The sequence below is a fragment of the Vipera berus genome (genome assembly GCF_964194415.1).
Source record: "Vipera berus genome assembly, chromosome: 7".
In the NCBI taxonomy this organism is placed as follows: domain Eukaryota; kingdom Metazoa; phylum Chordata; class Lepidosauria; order Squamata; family Viperidae; genus Vipera; species Vipera berus.
Genome location: NC_138209.1, coordinates 58,660,842 through 58,680,401, shown reverse-complemented (window position 1 = coordinate 58,680,401; position 19,560 = coordinate 58,660,842). Strand labels below are relative to the sequence as shown.

At 41.8% G+C, this 19,560-nt stretch overlaps 1 protein-coding gene across 17 annotated transcripts in view; it reads right to left on the bottom strand.

The window, feature by feature from the left end:
* BOD1L1 (biorientation of chromosomes in cell division 1 like 1) overlaps positions 1–19,560 on the bottom strand; it is a 180,129-nt gene that overhangs the window by 50,092 nt on the left and 110,477 nt on the right. For 6 of the 17 annotated variants that reach the window (XR_014027070.1, XR_014027071.1, XM_081332391.1 and 3 more), the window contains exon 2: positions 8,205–13,929. Coding sequence is in view for 15 of the 17 variants with exons in the window: in XM_081332391.1 (XP_081188517.1) it covers positions 8,205–13,929 (5,725 nt within the window). In the remaining 2 variants the exon portion in view is untranslated. Of the gene's footprint in view, positions 1–8,204; positions 13,930–13,986; positions 14,267–19,560 lie in introns of those variants that run through there. The other 11 variants (XM_081332379.1, XM_081332380.1, XM_081332383.1 and 8 more) reach the window with 6 other exon arrangements.

Sequence of the window (19,560 nt, the reverse complement as noted above, 5' to 3'; positions counted from 1 at the left end):
AGTAAATTTATCCGGCATTGCAACTTGGCATTTTCTCCTGGGTGGGGGTGATGGTGGGGGTGCAGCATGAACCTGAGCTTGCAGTTGAGCCACCTGAGCTGCCAGCAAAGTGAGTTGCTGTGTGAGCTGGGCATTCTCAGCACGTAGCTGCTCCATAATATTAGTAAGGGGTGGGTGGCTGAAGGCAAACTGTTCTGTACCAGCCTGCTACCGGCCCTGCAGAGAAGGCAGGGATAACCCCTTTACAAACGGCAAGAGGCTGGAATTACGCCTGCCAAATTTATTCACATAAAACAGAGCAAGACAAGACACCAACCATAAAACACGAGCTAAGAAGCAGGAACAATCCAAGCGGTTGCCTTCAGCAAACCAGCCCTCCCACACATTCCCCTTAAATACAGTTCAGGGTGTGGCCTCTCTGTGCCTCCTTCCGAGGTGCCCCATTGCCTTCCTCTGTTTACTCCTGACTGACTGCCTCCTGCGTCGGGCGTCCTTGAACAGGGCCAGCTGTGGGTCAGCTTCATCCACGCTGTCAGGCTCACACAGCTGGGTCTGCATCGTGACCAGATGAGAGGGGCCTTGCTGGGGGCTCTCATCAAGCTGTCCAATCCCCTCAGCAAGCTCTTCAACACCCCCCTCCTCCTCCTCTGAGTCGTCCGACCCAACTGCCAAACCCACAGGCTGACCCTGAATCACAACAGTACTTTCCTGAGAGGGCCAGCTGGGGGCAGGTCCTTATGTTAAACAGAATCTGCAATAGCAGTCAAATCGGAGAAGCACCCACCTCTACCATGGGGACCATCCAAGAAATGTCTGCACAAAGCAGCGATTAAGAGGAAGCTGAGTGATGGGGGGAAGCATTTACCAAGGTTAACCCTGAAGCAGACTTCTCTGGATGGACGGAGGAGGTCACCAGCCTGGGAGATTCATTGAAGACCAGGTGATCCATTGGTGTCAGCAAGAAAGATGACTGGGAAGGGAGGAATAAGAGTGACTCTCACCCAAGGCAGCCAATGATGTGAATGGCAAGTGGAGCTGTAAGAGCTCAAAGAAGAGGAAGAAAATGTGAAATCAATCATGCCAACTTCCTCATGAGGCAAGCCATGCACACCATGATGGAAGCATTCCAGAGTATCAAGGTATGCTAGATCCTAGTCAGGATGACCTCTGGGGATGCTCATCAAGACCAAGAGGAGGATGACAGCAGGAGAACCTTGCCATTAGACACCATGATGGGAGTCTCAGCAACACCAGCAGGGGCAGCTGCCACCATGGGAGCATTGCAGAGGGATCCTACCAGAACTACTGTGCTGGAGCGGGAGTGCTGAAGCTGCAGGCCCACGAAGAAGAAAAGCCCTACTGCTGCGTGTGAAATTTGATGGGGACTCCCAGGAACTGGGATTTTTCTTGGATCATGTCCTCACCTACATGCAGGAGCACGGGCCAGACATCTCCACCCAATGTGCCAAGGTGAGGTGTGTTACATTGGCTTTGGAAGGAGCAGCTGCAGAATGCAAAACTGGCAGTCCAGCAAAGACCAGCCCAAATCCCGTGGGGAAGCCCACTAAAGTGCAACCATGGGCCAAAGAGACGGCGCTGGAAGGAGTGGAGGTTGTGCAATTCACCCCCTTACCAAAAAGAGCTGAGGGAATTCTGACTCCACCAGACAATGGCCAGGAGTGAACGGATACTGATTCCGACCCCCTGGCAAGTGACCCGGTCACACCAGTGACTGCCCCTATAGAACTGAGTTTCCCTGAGTCCGGGTTGAAAGCTTGCTTCAGAGCTCTATTAAACTGAGGCTGCACCAGATGCTTAGTAAATCCAGCAGTGGTCAAGAAACTGGGAATTCGACTGAGATGGCTAAAACTCCTGGTGACATTTTGTCAACTGGACAGCTCTGTTGTGGGGGGCATCCCAGCAGCTTTTGCCACCGAACCTATAGGAATGCAAATGAGGACACATTCAGAAATCATGAGCTTCATAGTAGCACCTGGAATGGAAAGACCCCTATTCGTAGAGCTAGCCTGGCTGAAAAAGTGGAACCCTTATGTGAACTGAAAAAAAGGACTGCTAAAGTTTCGAATAAACTGCTCCTCCCAAACCTGAGAGAAACCTAGTAAGATGACTACCCCAAAGTACAAACCAGAGGTTGTCATGCAGGGGAAGGACCTTCCTGTCATTCCTAAAGAGTATCAAGATCTCCAAAAGGTGTTTAGCGAAAGGGGCTTGGATGAACTCCCCTCTCATAAGACTTACTGACTGTGCTATAGAAATCGTGCCCGGTGCCAAATTACCAAAACTGAAACTATATTCAGTGACTCCCAGAGAGCCGGAAGAACTCAGGTTGTTCATTGATAAGAACCTGACCCGAGATTTCATTCAGCCAGCACAACCATGGGTTGCGGTCTCAGTCCTGTTCCGGGAAAAGAAGGATGGGACCCTTTGTGTATGTGTGAACTATAAAGGGTTAAATGCTATGTGTGTAGAAAATATTTACCCATCTCTGATGAAAGATATGCTAGCCCACCTTGCCAAAGACAAAATCTTTACTAAACTGGACTTGTGGGAGGCATATTACCACATAAGCATCAGACAGGGGAATGAATGGAAAACTGCTTTCAACTGTCTGCAGAACATGTGAAACTTGTGAGAGTGATCCTCCAAAAACTACGAGCTGCCAAGCTGTATGCCAAACTTTCTAAATGTGAGCTCCACCAAAGTAAGATAGACTACCTAGGCTACTGGATTTCACATGAAAAGATTGAGATGGAGCCTCAAAAAGTCAGAGTGGTGCTAGATTGGGTGCCACCTTACACTAGAAGCAACTGCAAAGCTTCCTAAGGTTTGCAAAGTTTTACCAGCAATTCATTCCTTCATTTGCCCAAATGAAATCATGAGCTTCATAGTAGCACCTGGAATGGAAAGATCCCTATTTAGAGAGAGACTTCTATGAACTTTATTGTAGAACTCCCTGAAAGCGCAGGAAATATAGTAATTTGGGTGGTGACTGATTCATTCTTCAAGCAAGTGCATTTTATCCCTTAACAGAAGATCCATTCTGCCCAAGGTCTTGCAAAACTTTTCCTGCGTCATATTTATAGACTACATGGAGCACCCCAGCGAATCAATTCAGATAGAGGGGTGCAACTCACACCCAAGTTTTGGCAAGCCTTCATGGACCTATTGGGGAGTGACCAAGGACTTAGTTCTAGTCATGGGGTGGTGGTGGTGAACGAATGAACTCAGTATTGGAACAATACCTTAGATGCTTTATTATCAACAAGGTAACTGGACTGACCTCTTGCTATTTGCAGAAGTGGCATACAATAACACAGCAGTACTGGTTTCACCCCTTTCTGAGTGGCTACTGGTCAAAACGTCAAACCCATGCCTGAGCTCCCCTTTAATGACTTGGGGTACTGTCCCTGAAAGAATGGGCCTCCCAACTACAAAACACTTGGCCCATAGTACGAAAAGCACTCACAGAAGCTCACGATGTTTATAAAGCACAAGCTGACAAAAAAAAACTGAGCCAAAACCTTTTAAAGTGGAAGACCATGTTTACCTATGCACGTGTGATTTGCAGTCACTTCAACCTTCTAAGAAATTGGGTTTGTGGGGCCTTTCCCCATTAAACACTTATCAACCCTGTTACAGTGAAATTAGACTTGCCAAGGTCATTTTGCTGGGTCCATCCAGTTTTTCATTGCAGTTTATTAAAACCCGAGGTTTCCTCGCCCCTTAGGTCAGTTCCTCCCCCTGTCCCTGAACCATTAATTATAGAGGGTGAACAACACTTTGAGGTGAAGGAGATTTTGGACTCCTGCAACATAGAGGGAACCTCCAATATTTAGTGGCATGGAACATATGTCATCAACATAATAGAGCCCTTAGATTAGTGAAACATTTTCATAATCAATATCCTGACAAACCTAAATGATTTTTAATTTTCTTTTTTCTTTCATGTCTTCTATAGGTTTAATCCCTCTCTTTTGGGGTGGCAGCATGTCAGGTCCCCTTTTGAGTGCCCTGTCCTTCTGCTGGAGGGGGGAGGAGAATGCTCCGGGGGAGCATTCTTTTCATGCTTTTATTTTTTTCTGTAACTGCATGGGAGAGGGGATCATCTTCAGAGACAGAACAGACTCCCTCCCAACTGGTTCCAGCCTGACTCCAAGGTCACTGTGCTCTAAGGATGACCCTTTATCTGTCCTGTACCTCAGTGTTCTCAAAATACCCTTGCGGCACTGTATTGGTTGCTGATGGACTGGTCAGGGGGATTTGGTTTCAAAGTGGGAAGAATAGCTTGGTGCTTTGCATGGGAATGTTAGATTCCACTTGACCTTACTTCAACCACTGTTTCTCAGTGGTTTTGATTAACCACATGGGATCAAAAGTCATACTTTCCTGAGAGGGCCAGGTGCGGTTGATCCCTATGCTAACTTTCTTGGATATCCTCATCAGGAGAGATAGCAATGGCAAATTTAGAAATCAATTTTATTGAAAAACCACCTACAGCAACCAAGTGCTCCACTACTAAAGTAATAAGCCAACCTCTCACAAGGGTAGCAGTATAAGAATATTATTTAGACGAGCACAAACATGCTGCAGCAAGCCTGAACATTTGAAAAAGGAAACAGATTATCTATACAACATCTGCCAACAAAATGGATGTCCATGCAACTTCATCAAAAAGTACCTGACCACTCAACTCAATAAAGCCCTCCAAAACATCCTAAGTAAACCAAAAGACTCAGAAGAAAGCAGGAGTGTAAGGACTGCAACATCCTTTACATAGGACAATCCTTTACACAGGACCAAAAGGCAGAAGACTAGCAGAACACAACCATAAGCATCAACTAGCAGTCAGAAGACATGATGACATTCCTTAATTTCACAACACAAGGATAGACTTAACCATAGTTTAAGATAGGAAACTGTGACTATCCTAGACCTAGACTAAACCAAGGCTAAAACATTAGAGACTTTGTGGAAACCTGGCACTGACAAATTGGCCATCAATAGGCACAAAGATGTAAACAACATCTATATACCATTCAAAAGAGACAACCAACAAGTGAGCAAAAAGACCAGAAACACCTGCCCAAGGTCTTGCAAAACTTTTCCTGCATCATATTTATATACTACATGGAGCACCCCAGCGAATCAATTCAGATAGAGGGGTGCAACTCACACCCAAATTTTGGTAAGCCTTCCTGGACCTATTGGGGAGTGACCAATAGCAATCAACATCCACGTGACAAGATTAATGCCAAGATTAACAAGAAGCAAATAATATCAAATTAAGGAACTCCCAAACAAGCTAACAGTGAACAGCCCAAAAAAGAATTACCAAGACCACTCCCAGCAATGCTGACAGGGCAAACTACTAGAATATAATTAAGAGCAAACCCCACGGCCTACTAGCACTGATGATGTTATCTAATTTGGATAATGAAATATCTACAAGAAAATAACTAAGCACAGGAGCACCAAGAACCCCTTATTATAGCTTTCTTTCATAACATGATGAAACTTGAGATACTTTGTTAATTGATTCCAAACTATATTAAAAAATTAAAATTCAAATAATTAGTTTTTGCATGCATTACATTTAAATCCTCAGAATCTTACTATTATTATGTAGTTCTTGGTGCTCTCTGAGCTTGTTTCTTTGGTGTCACCTCTGCCATTTTTGCTACGCTTCGCTAAGCTTGATGGCATCCTGCCATAAACAGTGGGAGTGGGAAGAGGAATTTGGGGAAGTAAAGGAGGAAAGGAGAAGGATGTAAGGGGGAGGGAAAGAGCCTGACAAGAACCAAAGGTGTCAGACCAGATTAATCCAGTTGCTGAAGGACGCCTGGCATGGGAAAGAATGTGAAATCTTCTCCTGACATCAAAGCAGTTCCCAAAACATCACAAAGACACTGACAATCTGGTCAAGGGGGGAGGGCCACAGAAAGAGAAAACTTGTAGCTTTTGCATGGGAATACTCAGTTCTAGCTTCGCTTTTGCTGCAACCACTAATCCTTAGTAAAAGAATCTGTCATTTCAACCAAATGGAGTCAAGGGTCTTTCTTTCCTAGAGACCTAGCTGGGGCAGGTCTCACATTTGGTTTCATTATTCAAGTAGGTAATATTATTAGTGGGAATAAGTGTGAGGTTTGCTCCCTGTTTATATACAGTAGTTTGCTCTGCCAGTGTTGTTGAGGTATAGGTTTTTTTCCTTGGTGGTCCCTTTATTAGGCAAGGGACGCAGTGGCTCAGTGGGTTAGGATGCTGAGCTTGTCGATCAGAAGGTCAGCAGTTTGGCTGGTCGAATCCTGAGTGCCGCATAGCAGAGTGAGCGCCTGTTACTCGTCCCAGCTTCTGCCAACCTAGCAGTTCGAAAGCATGTAAAAATGCAAGTAGAAAAATAGGGACTACTACGGTGGGAAGGTAAAAGCGTTCCGTGCGCCTTTGGCGTCCAGTTATGCCGGCCACATGACCACTGAGACGTCCTCGGACAAGTGCTGGCTCTTCGGCTTTGAAACAGAGATGAGCACCGGCCCCTAGAGTCGGAAACGACTAGCATGCATGTTCGGGGGAACCTTTAGCTTTTTTACCCTTTATTAAGGTTGGTTTTTTTGCTTGTTTGCCTGGTGTTAATCCCTGCTTATCTGGCTGTTAGCAAGGATGCATTCTGATCTTTTTGTTTCCGTCTTAGCTTTTTTATTGTCTTTTTTGAATGGTGTGCAAATGTTTCTATATGTCTCTCAATGGCTGATTTGTCTCAATACCAAGCTTCCAGAAACTCCGTGGTGTTTTTTGATTTATCTTGGTTCAAGGTGCTCCAGATTACAGAGCTTACTCTGTGTACTGTAGATGTCTCCTGATTTTCCTTCTTACGCTATTGGGTCTTTTAGTTAAGATGTTTTGGAGGGACTTGGTTTATGTGCTACAATAATGCTGTGTGGTTGCAATAGTCTTTTGGCTGTTCTGAAATTTTTGATGTATGGTAAAGTGTTACCCTTTTATTAAGGATCAAGAAGTGGTCAACCCACTACAGCAGACATGTCAAACACAAGGCCCGGGGACCGGATGCGGCCCGCGAAGTGGTTTCATGCGGCCCGCGAAGCCATCCTGGAAACAGTGAGGGAACGGCCCCCACTGCCTTGGCCCTGGCCCAGAGACCCTCCTTCTGCCAGAGACCCTCAGATCTGTCCCACTCCTGCCCAGGCCCCCATAGGCACCCTTGATGCAAACAATGTAGAGCTGGCCACGCCCACCCAGTAGGCCATACGCACTCTAATTACGCCCACCCAGTAGGCTATGTCCACCCTGGCCACACCCACCCGGCCCCCTGAGGGCAACCGCAATGCTGATGCGGCCCTCAATGAAATTGAGTTTCACACCCCTGCACTACAGTAATTAAACCTTTATGCTACTCAGAAAATGACTCAACCCACTATAGAACCAACAAGAATAAGTGCTATCATAGAAGGACAAAAAACAAGAGTCATCTACGACATGCAGTGTAAGGACTAACAACTACAGTATGTAGGACAGACAGGTGGAAGACTAGCAAAGCACATCAATGAACACAAACTTGCAATCAGAAGGCATAATGAAAATTCACAACACATGGACAAAATCAATAACAGTTTCAACTGGAAAACCAAGAGCATCTTAGATCAAGCTAAACGCATAAATACTAGGGAATTTCTGGAAGACACATAGAAATAAACCATACTCAAACACCATTCAAGAGACAAACCATCAGAACACATCCTTTCCAACAGCCAGATAAGCAGGAGCTAACACCAATCAAACAGAAAACAATACTCTAATCCAGAGATCCCTAGCCCCTGGTCCATGGACCGGCACCGGGCCATGGCATGCCAGAAACCAGTCCACACGAACAAGTGAAGCCCCATCTGTAGGATGCAGGCAGCATACAAATTCCTGTCTGCAGAAAACCTCTCTCCTTGTAACTGGTCCTTGGTGCCCAAAAGGGTGGGGGCCACTGCTCTAATCCAAGGAACATTATATGAAGGGCATGCTACTGTATATAAACAGTGAGCAAACACCATACTCACTTGCAGTGATGATATTACCTAGTTGGATAATGAAACATCTGCAAGCAAGCAACCAAGCTCAGAGAACAACAAGGACTCGACAGTTCAACCCTGAGCTACAGATAGTTTCTTCTATTTAATTCTTACCATTGTTGTTTTCTGTATTTCCATGAACAAGAGTTTCTGGTACTTTAGCATTTACATCAGCCTTGCTACATTGAGCGTTCTCAGAATTTCCTCCTAATTCAAATGGTAATGAACTGAGGTTGGAGACATCCTTTTGTTCAGTAAGTTTAGTTTTTAATACTGCTTGGTGAGTAATAAAGTCTATCTTCTCATTCCACATTTCTTTTTCTAGTAGACCAGCAGGTTTCAACAGAATCTCAATATATTTCCCATCTTCTTCAGCTTTATTTCCAGCTATATGTGTTTCAGCAGATGGCCCACAAGAGACAGAGGAATCAAAACGTATTTCTGCACAGGAAAGTTCAACTATGTTAACATGCTCCACTGTATTTGTGGAAATTTCTATGCTTTCACTATTGCCATCAGTCCTCGATATGACTGAAGATTCTCTTCTTTCTTTCCCCTTCTTGATCCCTTGACCAGCATTAGGCAACTCAATTAAATTCTTATTGTTTTTTAAATCTGTCAACATAGTGGGATCTAATTCTCCAAGGCACATACCGGTTTTCTCTTCTACTTCTGTGTTTGTCAATATACATGGAGTTTCTTCTGAGGCACCTGCCCCTGATCTGTCAGTGTTCTTTGCAAGATTCTCTGCAGTTGAAGCAATAAACATCTGATCAGATCTATTAGTAATACTGAACTCAAGATCATGACATATTCCTACTTCTGTAAGTAAATGCATGTCATTTTCATGTAATTCAGATTCTTGGCTTGTAGCTTCTTGAACAGTCTTGTACTTTTCTACTTCTTCAGGGGAGACCACTGTATTTTCACTTCTGTGTTTTGTTTCTATTGGCACAACTACTCCATGTGTAACTCTGTTACATATCTTGGTTGCAAGCTGAGCAAAATTCAATAGTTTTCCTTCTGTTACAGAGATCTGATTAATTTGCTTCTCAGCAGAAAATTCAAAATGTTCTACTGAACTTGTTGAAATTGTGGCAGTATCAGTAATTTGCTCCAGTCTTAGATCAAAGCATTGAGCAATGTCTTCATTGCCTTCTTCAAAAACAGGAGTTTCTACGTCTTCCATTATACTTGTGGAAATTGCAGCACATTCATCCCTTTCCTCTTTATCACCAATCACCTGGATTTCATCACTTCCTCCAGTAAATACACTGGGCATATGAATGGCATTTATCTCCATGGTGCTGTTTTTCTCTATAACTCTGTTAGTAACAAGTACAGTGTCAGTATCTTCCACTGCTATGCTTGGCATTGGAGTTTCAAATTCTTCTAAAATACTAGTAGAAACTTTATTCGATTTCATATCTCCATCTTGATTCATGTATTTGAGAGTTGTACTTGGTGTAGGAAAACTGAAATCTTCAGATGTTAGCAGACCTGTGACCTTTTCTAAGTTTTCAACTGTTCTTGCAACAAGTGGCAATGTTGGCTCATTGTCCTTGGCAGAATGTGCTGGAATAGAGCACAATTTGGCCGCACTTGGAGAAATGAGCTCACCTTCACTTTTATCATTTTCACTAGCAGATGCTGAAACTATATTTATTTCCTTAGAGACCATCTTAGTCAGATCTCCACATTTCCTGTTATCCAAGGAAGATTCAGTGTTCTCACTCTTCTCTTCACTAACCAATGGCTGATTTATACTTTGTTTACTTAAGAGTTCATTGTTACTCTTAAGTGTCTCGGTAAACAGAGAATTATCCTCTTTTGCGGAGACCAATACCATAATATTTTCATTACTTATACCAACGCTAGTGGTGCTATTTGCAACTGTTCCCTTTATATTATTGTGAACATCATCAACCTTCATTTCTTTTGATAAGCATGTCATAATATCAATAGAACTTTTATTTGCATTTGAAGAATATTCATCTAACCCTGCTCCAAGCTGATCTGTAGATAGACAGACAGAAGAACTTTCACGTCCTGTAATTCCCATGTTAATAAGCAACATTCCATTTTCTGTTCCTATACAAGCCAACACATGCTCAGCTTCTTCATTGCCTCTTCCTGTACTAGTTACAAAATTTTCACCTTCTTCATCATCTTGTTTTTCACCTGTGCTGGTTACACAACCTTCATCATCAATATATGAACCTTGGCTGACCTCAACAGCATTTGTTTCAGTTCTAACTTCTGTACTGTCTGTGGCAACTTGATATTTTTCTACTGGGTCTAAGACTCCTACAAATCCTGTCTGGTTTTCCTCCAAAAGTGTACAAGCAGGATCATCTTCTGCTATTATTCCTGTGCTAGTGACAGCACTTTCACCATTTACAATGTCTTCACTTTTGTCAGCATGGGATATTGTTGCTAGGTTATTTATTATTTCAGGGCACAGCCCAGTTACAGCATTCTCTTGTGAATCCGTACCAGTCACTGAACAGATAACAGAACCAATGTGCTCAGTTTCTATAACTGTACAAGTCACAGTGCCCTCAGCTACTTTAGCTTGTTCAGATCGAACTGGGTTACTCTGAAAGGTAACTGGATTTTCACCAATCATAGATTGATTCTGAGCTTCGGTACCTGCACTGGTTACAGCACCATCATTTTCTATTTCACCTGTGCATGTGGCACCATGAAATTTGCTTATATCAACACAATCAGAAGCCACACATTTTTGTTCAGAGCTTGCACTGGTTACAGCATCATCTTTCTCTTCTGTTACACAACTATTCACACATTGATCATCTCTTCTTCCATTGACTACCTGCTTTGTACTTTCTTCTACATAATTCACAGTGCATTCACCACTTTCTCTTTTCTTTGTACTGGTTGAAGAACTCTCACATATTGCAAGCTCTTCCATAACAGCACCACTTTCTTCAGCCATTGTGACAGTCCATTCACCAATTGCTTTTTCTGCTATAGAATGGGTGTTTTTTTTACTTTTGATCCAAGGGCCCAAAGTGAAACCTTCATCTGCTTCTATACTTGCACAGCTTAAATGAGCTGTTCTTTGTTCTTCTGAGCAAGTAATGATGGCTTCACCTTCGGTCAGCAAATTTGATATGTCTTCGTCTCCTTGGTTTTTTCTAATACTATCAGCTGTGGCAGGGTTCCCAGTAGGTCTTTCTGTGCTAGTTCCTATAACATTTGCATCAGTTTCCATGCTACTGTGACTAACAATACAATGGCTACCTTCTACACTGCTGCCTACTACACCACTTTCATTATTATCTTCAGCAACTTCTTTCAAATCATTTCCTCCTTTGGTGAGTGCAGATACTTTGCTTTTTTTTCCTGGAACATTCTTGTGCACTGAACCTGAAGATAATTCTACTAAATTTCCAATACTCTGATCTTTGTCTGTTTTCAGTTTGTATTCTGCAATATTCTCATTGAAATGATCCCTTTCTGCTTTTTCCAAGTTGATTAAAACATATTTGTTTGCACTTATATTTGTAGGTGCTGCTTCTGAGCCTATGAGATTAACATTCTCTAAAATACTAGTTGATGAGCTTCCAGTTTTTCTTTGCACAGTAGCTTCTTGAATGCCTACTACAGCACTTATCCTTTTTCTAGGTACTGGTTTAGAAGGTAAATGTATTGTGTCTTCTGAGTTTTTAATTCTTATATTGGCAGTATTATCTTTCGGGTTTGCATTGAGTACAATGTTATCATGAGATTTCATTTTAACAGCAAGGGTCTGACTATCTGAAATAGTATATTTAACACAAGATCTATTCAAAGATTCCTCTTCAAAACTATTATTTGAAGGCTCTGTGATTTCTGGAAGATCTACATTGATAGATTTCTGATATGAACGTTCCTTTGATAAACTCTTTATTGAAGAACTACTTTTCCAACTTTGTTGATCTCTACTTGTAAGATTCTTTGGACTATGACTATCCTCAGTCACTCCATGAAACTTTAATTTTTCATTTTCATACACAGCATCAGGTAAAATGTGATCAGTTTCTTCATAAGCAGCATTTACATGATGTTGTTCTTTTTTAAAACAACTTAAATCCTTTGGAATCTGCCTAAAGGTACCACTTGATACATTTATTTCCTTAGTAGAAAAAACTTCCACTTTTTCTTCAGTGTTCCTGAAATTTGAATACAATGTTGTACTGAATTCAGACCTTAAATGATGATGTACTTGGTCTTTGACAATATTTTTCAGTTCAGCTTTTCCCTGTAAATTGTTACTGCTTTCTTCAATTTGGCTTTGTTGATTATGTATATCACTGCAACATTCATCCACTGACTCCTGGGTTTGATCAGAATACAGTAAGTGCCCAGTAGTCTTTTGAACAGAAATGAAGGGGCTTGTGAAGGCTGGTATTTTTCCCTCTCTCACATCTATTTCTTGGGTTGATGTATTCACCTTACAATGTTCATTACTTAATCTTTTAATAGGCTTCTTCTCTGTGTGCAGATTTTCTGGCATCTTTGCACTATTTTCTACTTCTTTAATGCCTTTGTCTTCTGATTTGCCCTCATCATCTTTTTTTTTCATGTCCTTATTATGCTTAAAATTTCTGCTTTTGTGATTATCTGCTGACAATCTTCTTTCCAGTCTTGAAGTACTCAAATATTTATCACTTTTACTTCTCTCTCTTATTTTTTCTCTCAACTGCCCCTTAACTTTATGATTAGCATCTTTTTGGAAACTACTAAGAGAATGTGCTTCACTTTCAACTTCCAACTCAGTGGAATTTACTTCAAAAACTTTCATTTCCTGTTTGAACTTAGATTGTTTATCTGGATCACTCTCTTCTGAATGTTTATCTTTGTCCAATTTCTGCACAGATTCCTGCTTAGATAAACTTTCTTGTAATTCACTTTCAGGTATTTTGGCTGATTTGTTATAACTCTTGGACATAGGTTTTAATACAATCCTTTCTTCTAAGCCACTCTTTGATCTTTGCCTGACTTGGTGTAGATTATCACCTTGCTGCAAAGTGTGATCCAAACTGCTTGATTCTGCACCATGCTTTTCTTCTTCATTTCGTTTTGATGTTATGGAAGAAACATGAATCTTTGAGGTACTCTGTGATTCTTTTGGTGGCCTAGAATCATTTGGAAATTTCCTGAATTTGTATTCTGCTTTTGATTTCTCTGTGGAAAGCTGCCTCTCTTTTCTGTTCTCTTTACGTATACTCTCATTTTTTTCTGAAATGTTTTTCATCTCTTTGCTGTTCATGGAAGCCTTTCTTTCACTTCTGTGTTTATTTTTCTTTTCAGTTTTATCATCAGGCAAAACTCTTGCTAGCTGACTATTTTTCAAAACAGTTTCTTCATTTCTCATGCTTTTCTCAAATGTTACATTTTCAACATTTTCACTTGTTTTCTGAATATTATCTCCTTTACATTTATACTTCATTAATGATTTGTCTTCAGAAAGACTTCTTTCTTTTTCATTTTTATCTTTTGATTGTCTGGCCTCTTTCTTCAGTAGATTCTTAAAAGCTGGAGTTTCTGACTCATCCTTTTTAATATGTTTTTCGTTTTTAAGTATATTCCTTTGCTTTTGAGGTTCTGGACTGGCCTCTGCCCTCTCAAACTGAGATTTTGCTTCAACATCTGGCTGGGTAACCTCCATTTGGGAAGAGACAGACAGTCTTCTTTTGTGTTCCTTTTCAACTTTGATTTCACTTTTATTTTCCTCCGGCGAAAGTCCCAATTCGGCAATTTTTCTAACAACTTTATTTCCATTTTTGCCTTGACTGACTTTCATTTCTTTTGAAGACAATTTTTCACTACCCTGCAAGACAAAAAAGGGACAAACTGTTAAGTCATCTTTAATTCAAATACTGATGGCTTCATTTATCATTATTTATTAAATGGACTGGATCCAATGCTCTGCTTAATGAATTTTGGCTATTGTTAGAAACAATTTCCTCCAACACAATTGTTCCTGCATCCCAACACAATTGCTTATGCCATTCTTAGAAAGGGGGAACCTCTCCCAAGCAGCCCTAGATCAGGGATAGTGCATTAGATCAGGGAGACACAGCAGCCCTAGGAAAACAGAGAAACTGCTACTATCTAGCTGATCTAACCCATGGTAGAATTAAATCTGACTCCAATTTGTGTAACTGCAATTCTTCATTTTCATTGGAAGAATAATGATGTATCTATTCAAAATGGTAATTTATTTATATTTCATATTTCTACACCATCCATCTCCTTCGAGGGGCTCTAGGAAATGTACAATATAACAGAAAAGTAAAACAATATAGAAAAATTAACATTAACATTAAAAATTAAATTAGAATCAAAAATTTATTACAGGCGGGGACTTCCAGTTTGCCATCGCAGCCCAGGCGGACACATGGAGGCAAGCTTTGTCTCCAGCGTCCTGTTTTATACCGCTGGGGGACCTTGGAAAGGATTGAAAGTCACCCTGTAGGGGCAACATGCAAGGAGAGGACCCTGCTTGATCATGGAAGGGCGGTAGCCCTTCCACTTAATCTGGGGCAGCTCTTCAAACCGATGGCAAAACGACCGGCCATAATAATATGGTTCGTCACTAAGCTACTGACAGCTGAAGTCAAACTTACTACCAAGCACTTTGAAAGCAACACAGATGAAACTGGGTGAGATCTTATCTTCTCCTTATCCTAAGTACCTTCTTCCTGTAAAAGCTCTTTGAAGTATCTTCCCCCTGTGAGGAGAAAGGGAATTTCTACCCCACCAAGAACAGCGGCGTCTGGCTACCCAGGGGAATCAAAGCATTAAAAAGAACAATTTCAATCTAATTGGATTCATATGTTCCTGAAACTTGGGGACCAAAATTTTTCCTATTTTTACTGGAGACTCTTGTTTTTAATCTACAAAAAAAGAAATAAAACTGGAAAAAGAATTAGAAAAATTTGGGACTTAAAAAAACCTTAAAAGGTACCAGTGACATCTTGTGGTGAAGCTTGGTATGGCAATTTGTTATTTCCTAAAAAGAGATTTGGCTCAAAGCCCAGAACATAGATAAGACTTTCCTGACCTTGGCACCATCTGTGAGTGTCTCAATGGTAAGAGAACAGCTGGGTGGTAAAATTGGCCTACTTGAACTATGAATGTAAACTTTACTGACTTTTGCTTAACAAACAACTTTTACTAGAAAGACTATTTACAAATTTGTGAAAGAGATGGATGAAGACCAGGAAAAGATTATTTCCATGTTGAAAGCAATTCATGAAATTATTCTTTCAGCTTATGATAAAATGATACCTACAATAAAAGATCAAGACGCTAGCTTAAATGCACAAAGCCGAACTTGTGACTACAATCAAAGAACCAACAATGCAGAAGATAACAGAAGAAGTGGAACAATCAAATATTAAGACAGAGGACTCAATTAACCAACAAGTACAGATGATGGAAAACCCAGACAAGGAAGTGACAACACTGAAAATGAAAATGACTTTCTACACAAATCAGAAGAAATTTAAGAACAGATTGAATTGAAGACAAATATATCAGAGCAAACATGGGGGACTGGAATAACGGCGACAATCTAATGAATACAAATGGGCTAGTCCTTCCAGAAAACTGACAATCAAATGGTCTCCTTTAATTCAAATAACATATATAAGAATATAGGGAGATTTATTTGATGATCTAAAAGTGCTAATATGGAAGCCTAGTTGGCAAAGGAAGAAAGCTAGAATAAGGTTGAAAAAAATGGGGGTTTGATTCATTAGACGGGATTTTATATTGTCAATTAGAGGGTTAAAGGGAGATGTTGAGATAAGGGGAATTTTGGTTATTAGATTTAAAATAGCTGAAAATCAGTTGAAAACAAGGATTTGATTTGTCTAATATTGAAAAATTAGATCTAAAAGGGAAAAGAAAATAAATTATCATGAATATGTTTGATTTATTCATTTACCCAGGCAATACATATATAATGGTTTTGATTTATTAAAGGGGATATTGTATTATTAAGTAGATGACTTAATATGGTGGGAAATAGATAACTTTTAGGAAATAGAACATTATATTTAAATAGATAAAATGTGTATTTTGGACATTAGTTTGTTATGAAGTGAGATAAGGGAAATCTTGATTAAATTGCAGATCCGCTGATTTTATCTATGACTTTACTGCCAGCAGCGGCTCTTATAACTGTTAATGCCCCTCTATCGAGTGATGGTAATACACTTGATAAAAGGAATTTACCTGTGGTAGCTAGCACAGCTAAAATAGCTCCAACAAAACCTCCCTCAATTTGCGTGGTGCTCTTGCTATGTTTTAGACATTTTAATCATCATTCCTGTGCTGCTTTGGTACGCCTTTGCCAGTTTATTAACTAATGGTTGAGTTAATGCCAACATGTGCTCTCCTGACAATTCTGAATGTAAAAGGCGAATAGACACAGCCGATCATGATTGAATAGCGTGTTTGATCTTGTCCTTTTGTCCTTAGCTAACATTTACTTTCACGTTTATGTATCGACTCATTTTATATGTGTAAGATATTAAGCTTCTCTTATGTGAAATCTTATAGATATTTCTTCAGCACATAGGTTGATAAGTTTTCCGTCTTGATCAATGAGCTTTGTTTCCATTTCTGAAATTGTGCTTGTGGTGTTTAGAAGGTAAACCACATTAGCTGGTTCATCAATGATCTTAAACCCAGGTCCTACATTCGGGAAAAAGCTATATATATTTTCTGTTCTGCCATTAGTGTACAATGAACCAATTATATCATTGTTTACTCTCAAGCTGCTTATATTAAGTATGTTAACAATGTTCTCTGACTCGTTGTACCCTTCCGTGTATACTTGCGAGTTGAATCCTAAGACAGTTCTAATAGAATTTGCCATCATAAAACATATTTTGTATTGAAAGATACTATATTGAGTACAGACTTTAGTGTGCTGTTGTTTGGTTCTATGGATATGTAATACTCATCTGCACTGGAATTATAGTGCCTGAGGTAAAATCAGTCTACGTGTCAACTCTACAAATGAGCATGGCTGCAGACATTTTTCCTCCTCAGTTTTGGTTGCCACAAAGAATGGAGGGACGGGGGTTCCCAGGTGCTTTGTTAGTCAAAATAAACTTTTGTCCCATGGGAGACTGCAGGCTGGGCATTCTGTAAAAAGCCTGCCAAGATGATGTATTGGGGAACATAGTTGCTTGAATAGCGTTAGGGTGAGATTTTTTAACTTTGTATTGGGAATTGTTACGTTTGTCTCCAGACTTGGTTTCACTTTTGATATACCAATACTTTGTAACTAATAAACATGTTATTTGAGGAATTTCCAAGTCTTGGAGTTCTGCTTTATTCGTCTCTGTCGGAACCATAATATTAAACCAAGTCTTTCGGGGTGCTGGCCCCCGACTGCCTACCCACTCACTTTTGGGAGAACAGTAAAGACTCGGCGAAGATTTGAGATGGAGGAGAAAATTGAAACCGCTGCTAGCTGCAACAGGACTCAGGCTGTTGGAGCGCAGGCTGGGGCTGCAGCCACTGAGGAGGCATCAGTGGCAGGGGCTCGGGCGAAAACCAGGCTGATCCAACCTGGGAAGCTGGTACCGCAGGAAGAGGCTACAGCCTTGGCGGACCTCTTTGAAGCCAAGGCTGCCCTTCAGCGCAAGAGCACTCTTGTAACCACTGGAGAGGAGCCTTTATTGCTGCAGTCCCAGGGTTCTTCATCTGCGGATGGCAAGAAAGGAAAGGGGTCGATGGGATGGGACGACTCTGGAGAGTGGAGATTTCAATCTGCAATCCACAGCCCCTCGCTCAAACAGCTGAAGAAGTTCGGCCGACTGGAGGTAAAGGATATGATTTCTGTTGTCCAAGAGTTGGGTACCGTGGTGGAAAAGCCAAGAGCTACCCATCTCTCCCACCCCTTGCCAGAGTTCCAGCCTAACCACCGGGGCTTGTGCTGTTTCGTCCATTCCCCAACCAGCTGTGATACCAGGTTCCCTGTATCCCAGCCAAGTCCGTTGCCACAGCGTCGAAATGCTAGTCCTGGAGCCCAGCCAAGAGAAGTCCGGAGAGTGGTTTGGCCACGTCCCCAGGACCAGCAAGCTGCCCAAGCCCAGGAGCAGGCGGCTCTGCCGAGGTTCGATCTGCCTCCCATCAAGCCCACCTTTGATGGGGAACCCAAGAAGATGATTTTCTTTTTAAACAATGTGTGGGCTCATTTAGATCGCTATGCTTATGCCTACCTGGATGGGGCTACGCTGTAGTGGCAAATTTAGAGGGGGAAACAGCTGACTGGGTGACCAACCTCCATAATGAAGGGACTCCTGAATTGCACGACAGTCATCTATTCATGGAGCAACTGAGTGGTCATTTTGAAGATGAATCCCGAGCCCTGCTGGCTGAGAAAAAAATCCACCGCTTGAAGCAAAGTGGTTGCCCCGCAAAGGTATATGTTCAAGAATTCAGGAGAGTTGCTAACCAGTTCAGACAGTGGTCAGAACGGTCACTGATCAACTACTTCAAACGGGCTAGATCGCAACTTGCTTCAAGCCTGCATCATTCGAGGTTTTCTTAACCTACTGCGTGAGTGGTACTGCATGGTGGTGGTGCTCGACACAGGAGTTGGACCGCCTCAGAAAGTCAAACACCACCGATCCCAAGCCACCGCATGTCCAAGAAAAATGCCACTATGGCTGACATCCCAAAGCCTCTGCAGCCACCAGCATCTTCCAAGCATCAGCCAAAGCTCCGATCAAGTGCTACCAGTGTGGTCAGATGGGTCACCGTGCAGTGCAGTGTCCAGCTCCTCACCCTCAACCCAGAAGCACACCAGTCGCTGCCGCAATACCGCGAAGAACTCCCAGAGGGGGAAGAGAAAAAAATAACTGGGCACATCAGGACCCAGGTGTCGAAGCCAAACCCCAATCCAAGCCACAGCAGATGCAGGCACCGTACGACAGTGACAAGGAAGGCAAGAAGGACCCCATGGTGAGTCAGCCCATTTCCTCTTTTGCCATTCCCGCCAAACTGGTTGTGCCACAAAGAAGAGAGGGTCACGTTATTTACCAAAGCACCAGAGGGCAGGAGAAGAAACAATGACTGGAAACTGAACGAGACAGAAGCAACCTGGAATTAAGGAGAAACTTCCTGACAGTGAAGACAATTAACCAGTGGAACAACTTGCCTCCAGAAATCGTGGGTGCTCCATCACTGGAGGTTTTTAAGAAGAGACTGGACAGTAACTTCTCTGAGATGGTATAGGCTCTCCTGCTTGAGCAGGGGGCTGGACTAGAAGACCTGCAAGGTCCCTTCCAGCTCTACTCTATTCTAATAAGCCCTGCTAGTCCTGACAGTCGCTCACTAAAGGAATTGAAAGAGAAGTTAGACTGATGCTAACTAATCAATTTTACCCTAAGGGGGGAACTAGCTTGGAAAGATTCCAAATTATACCTCCCAGATG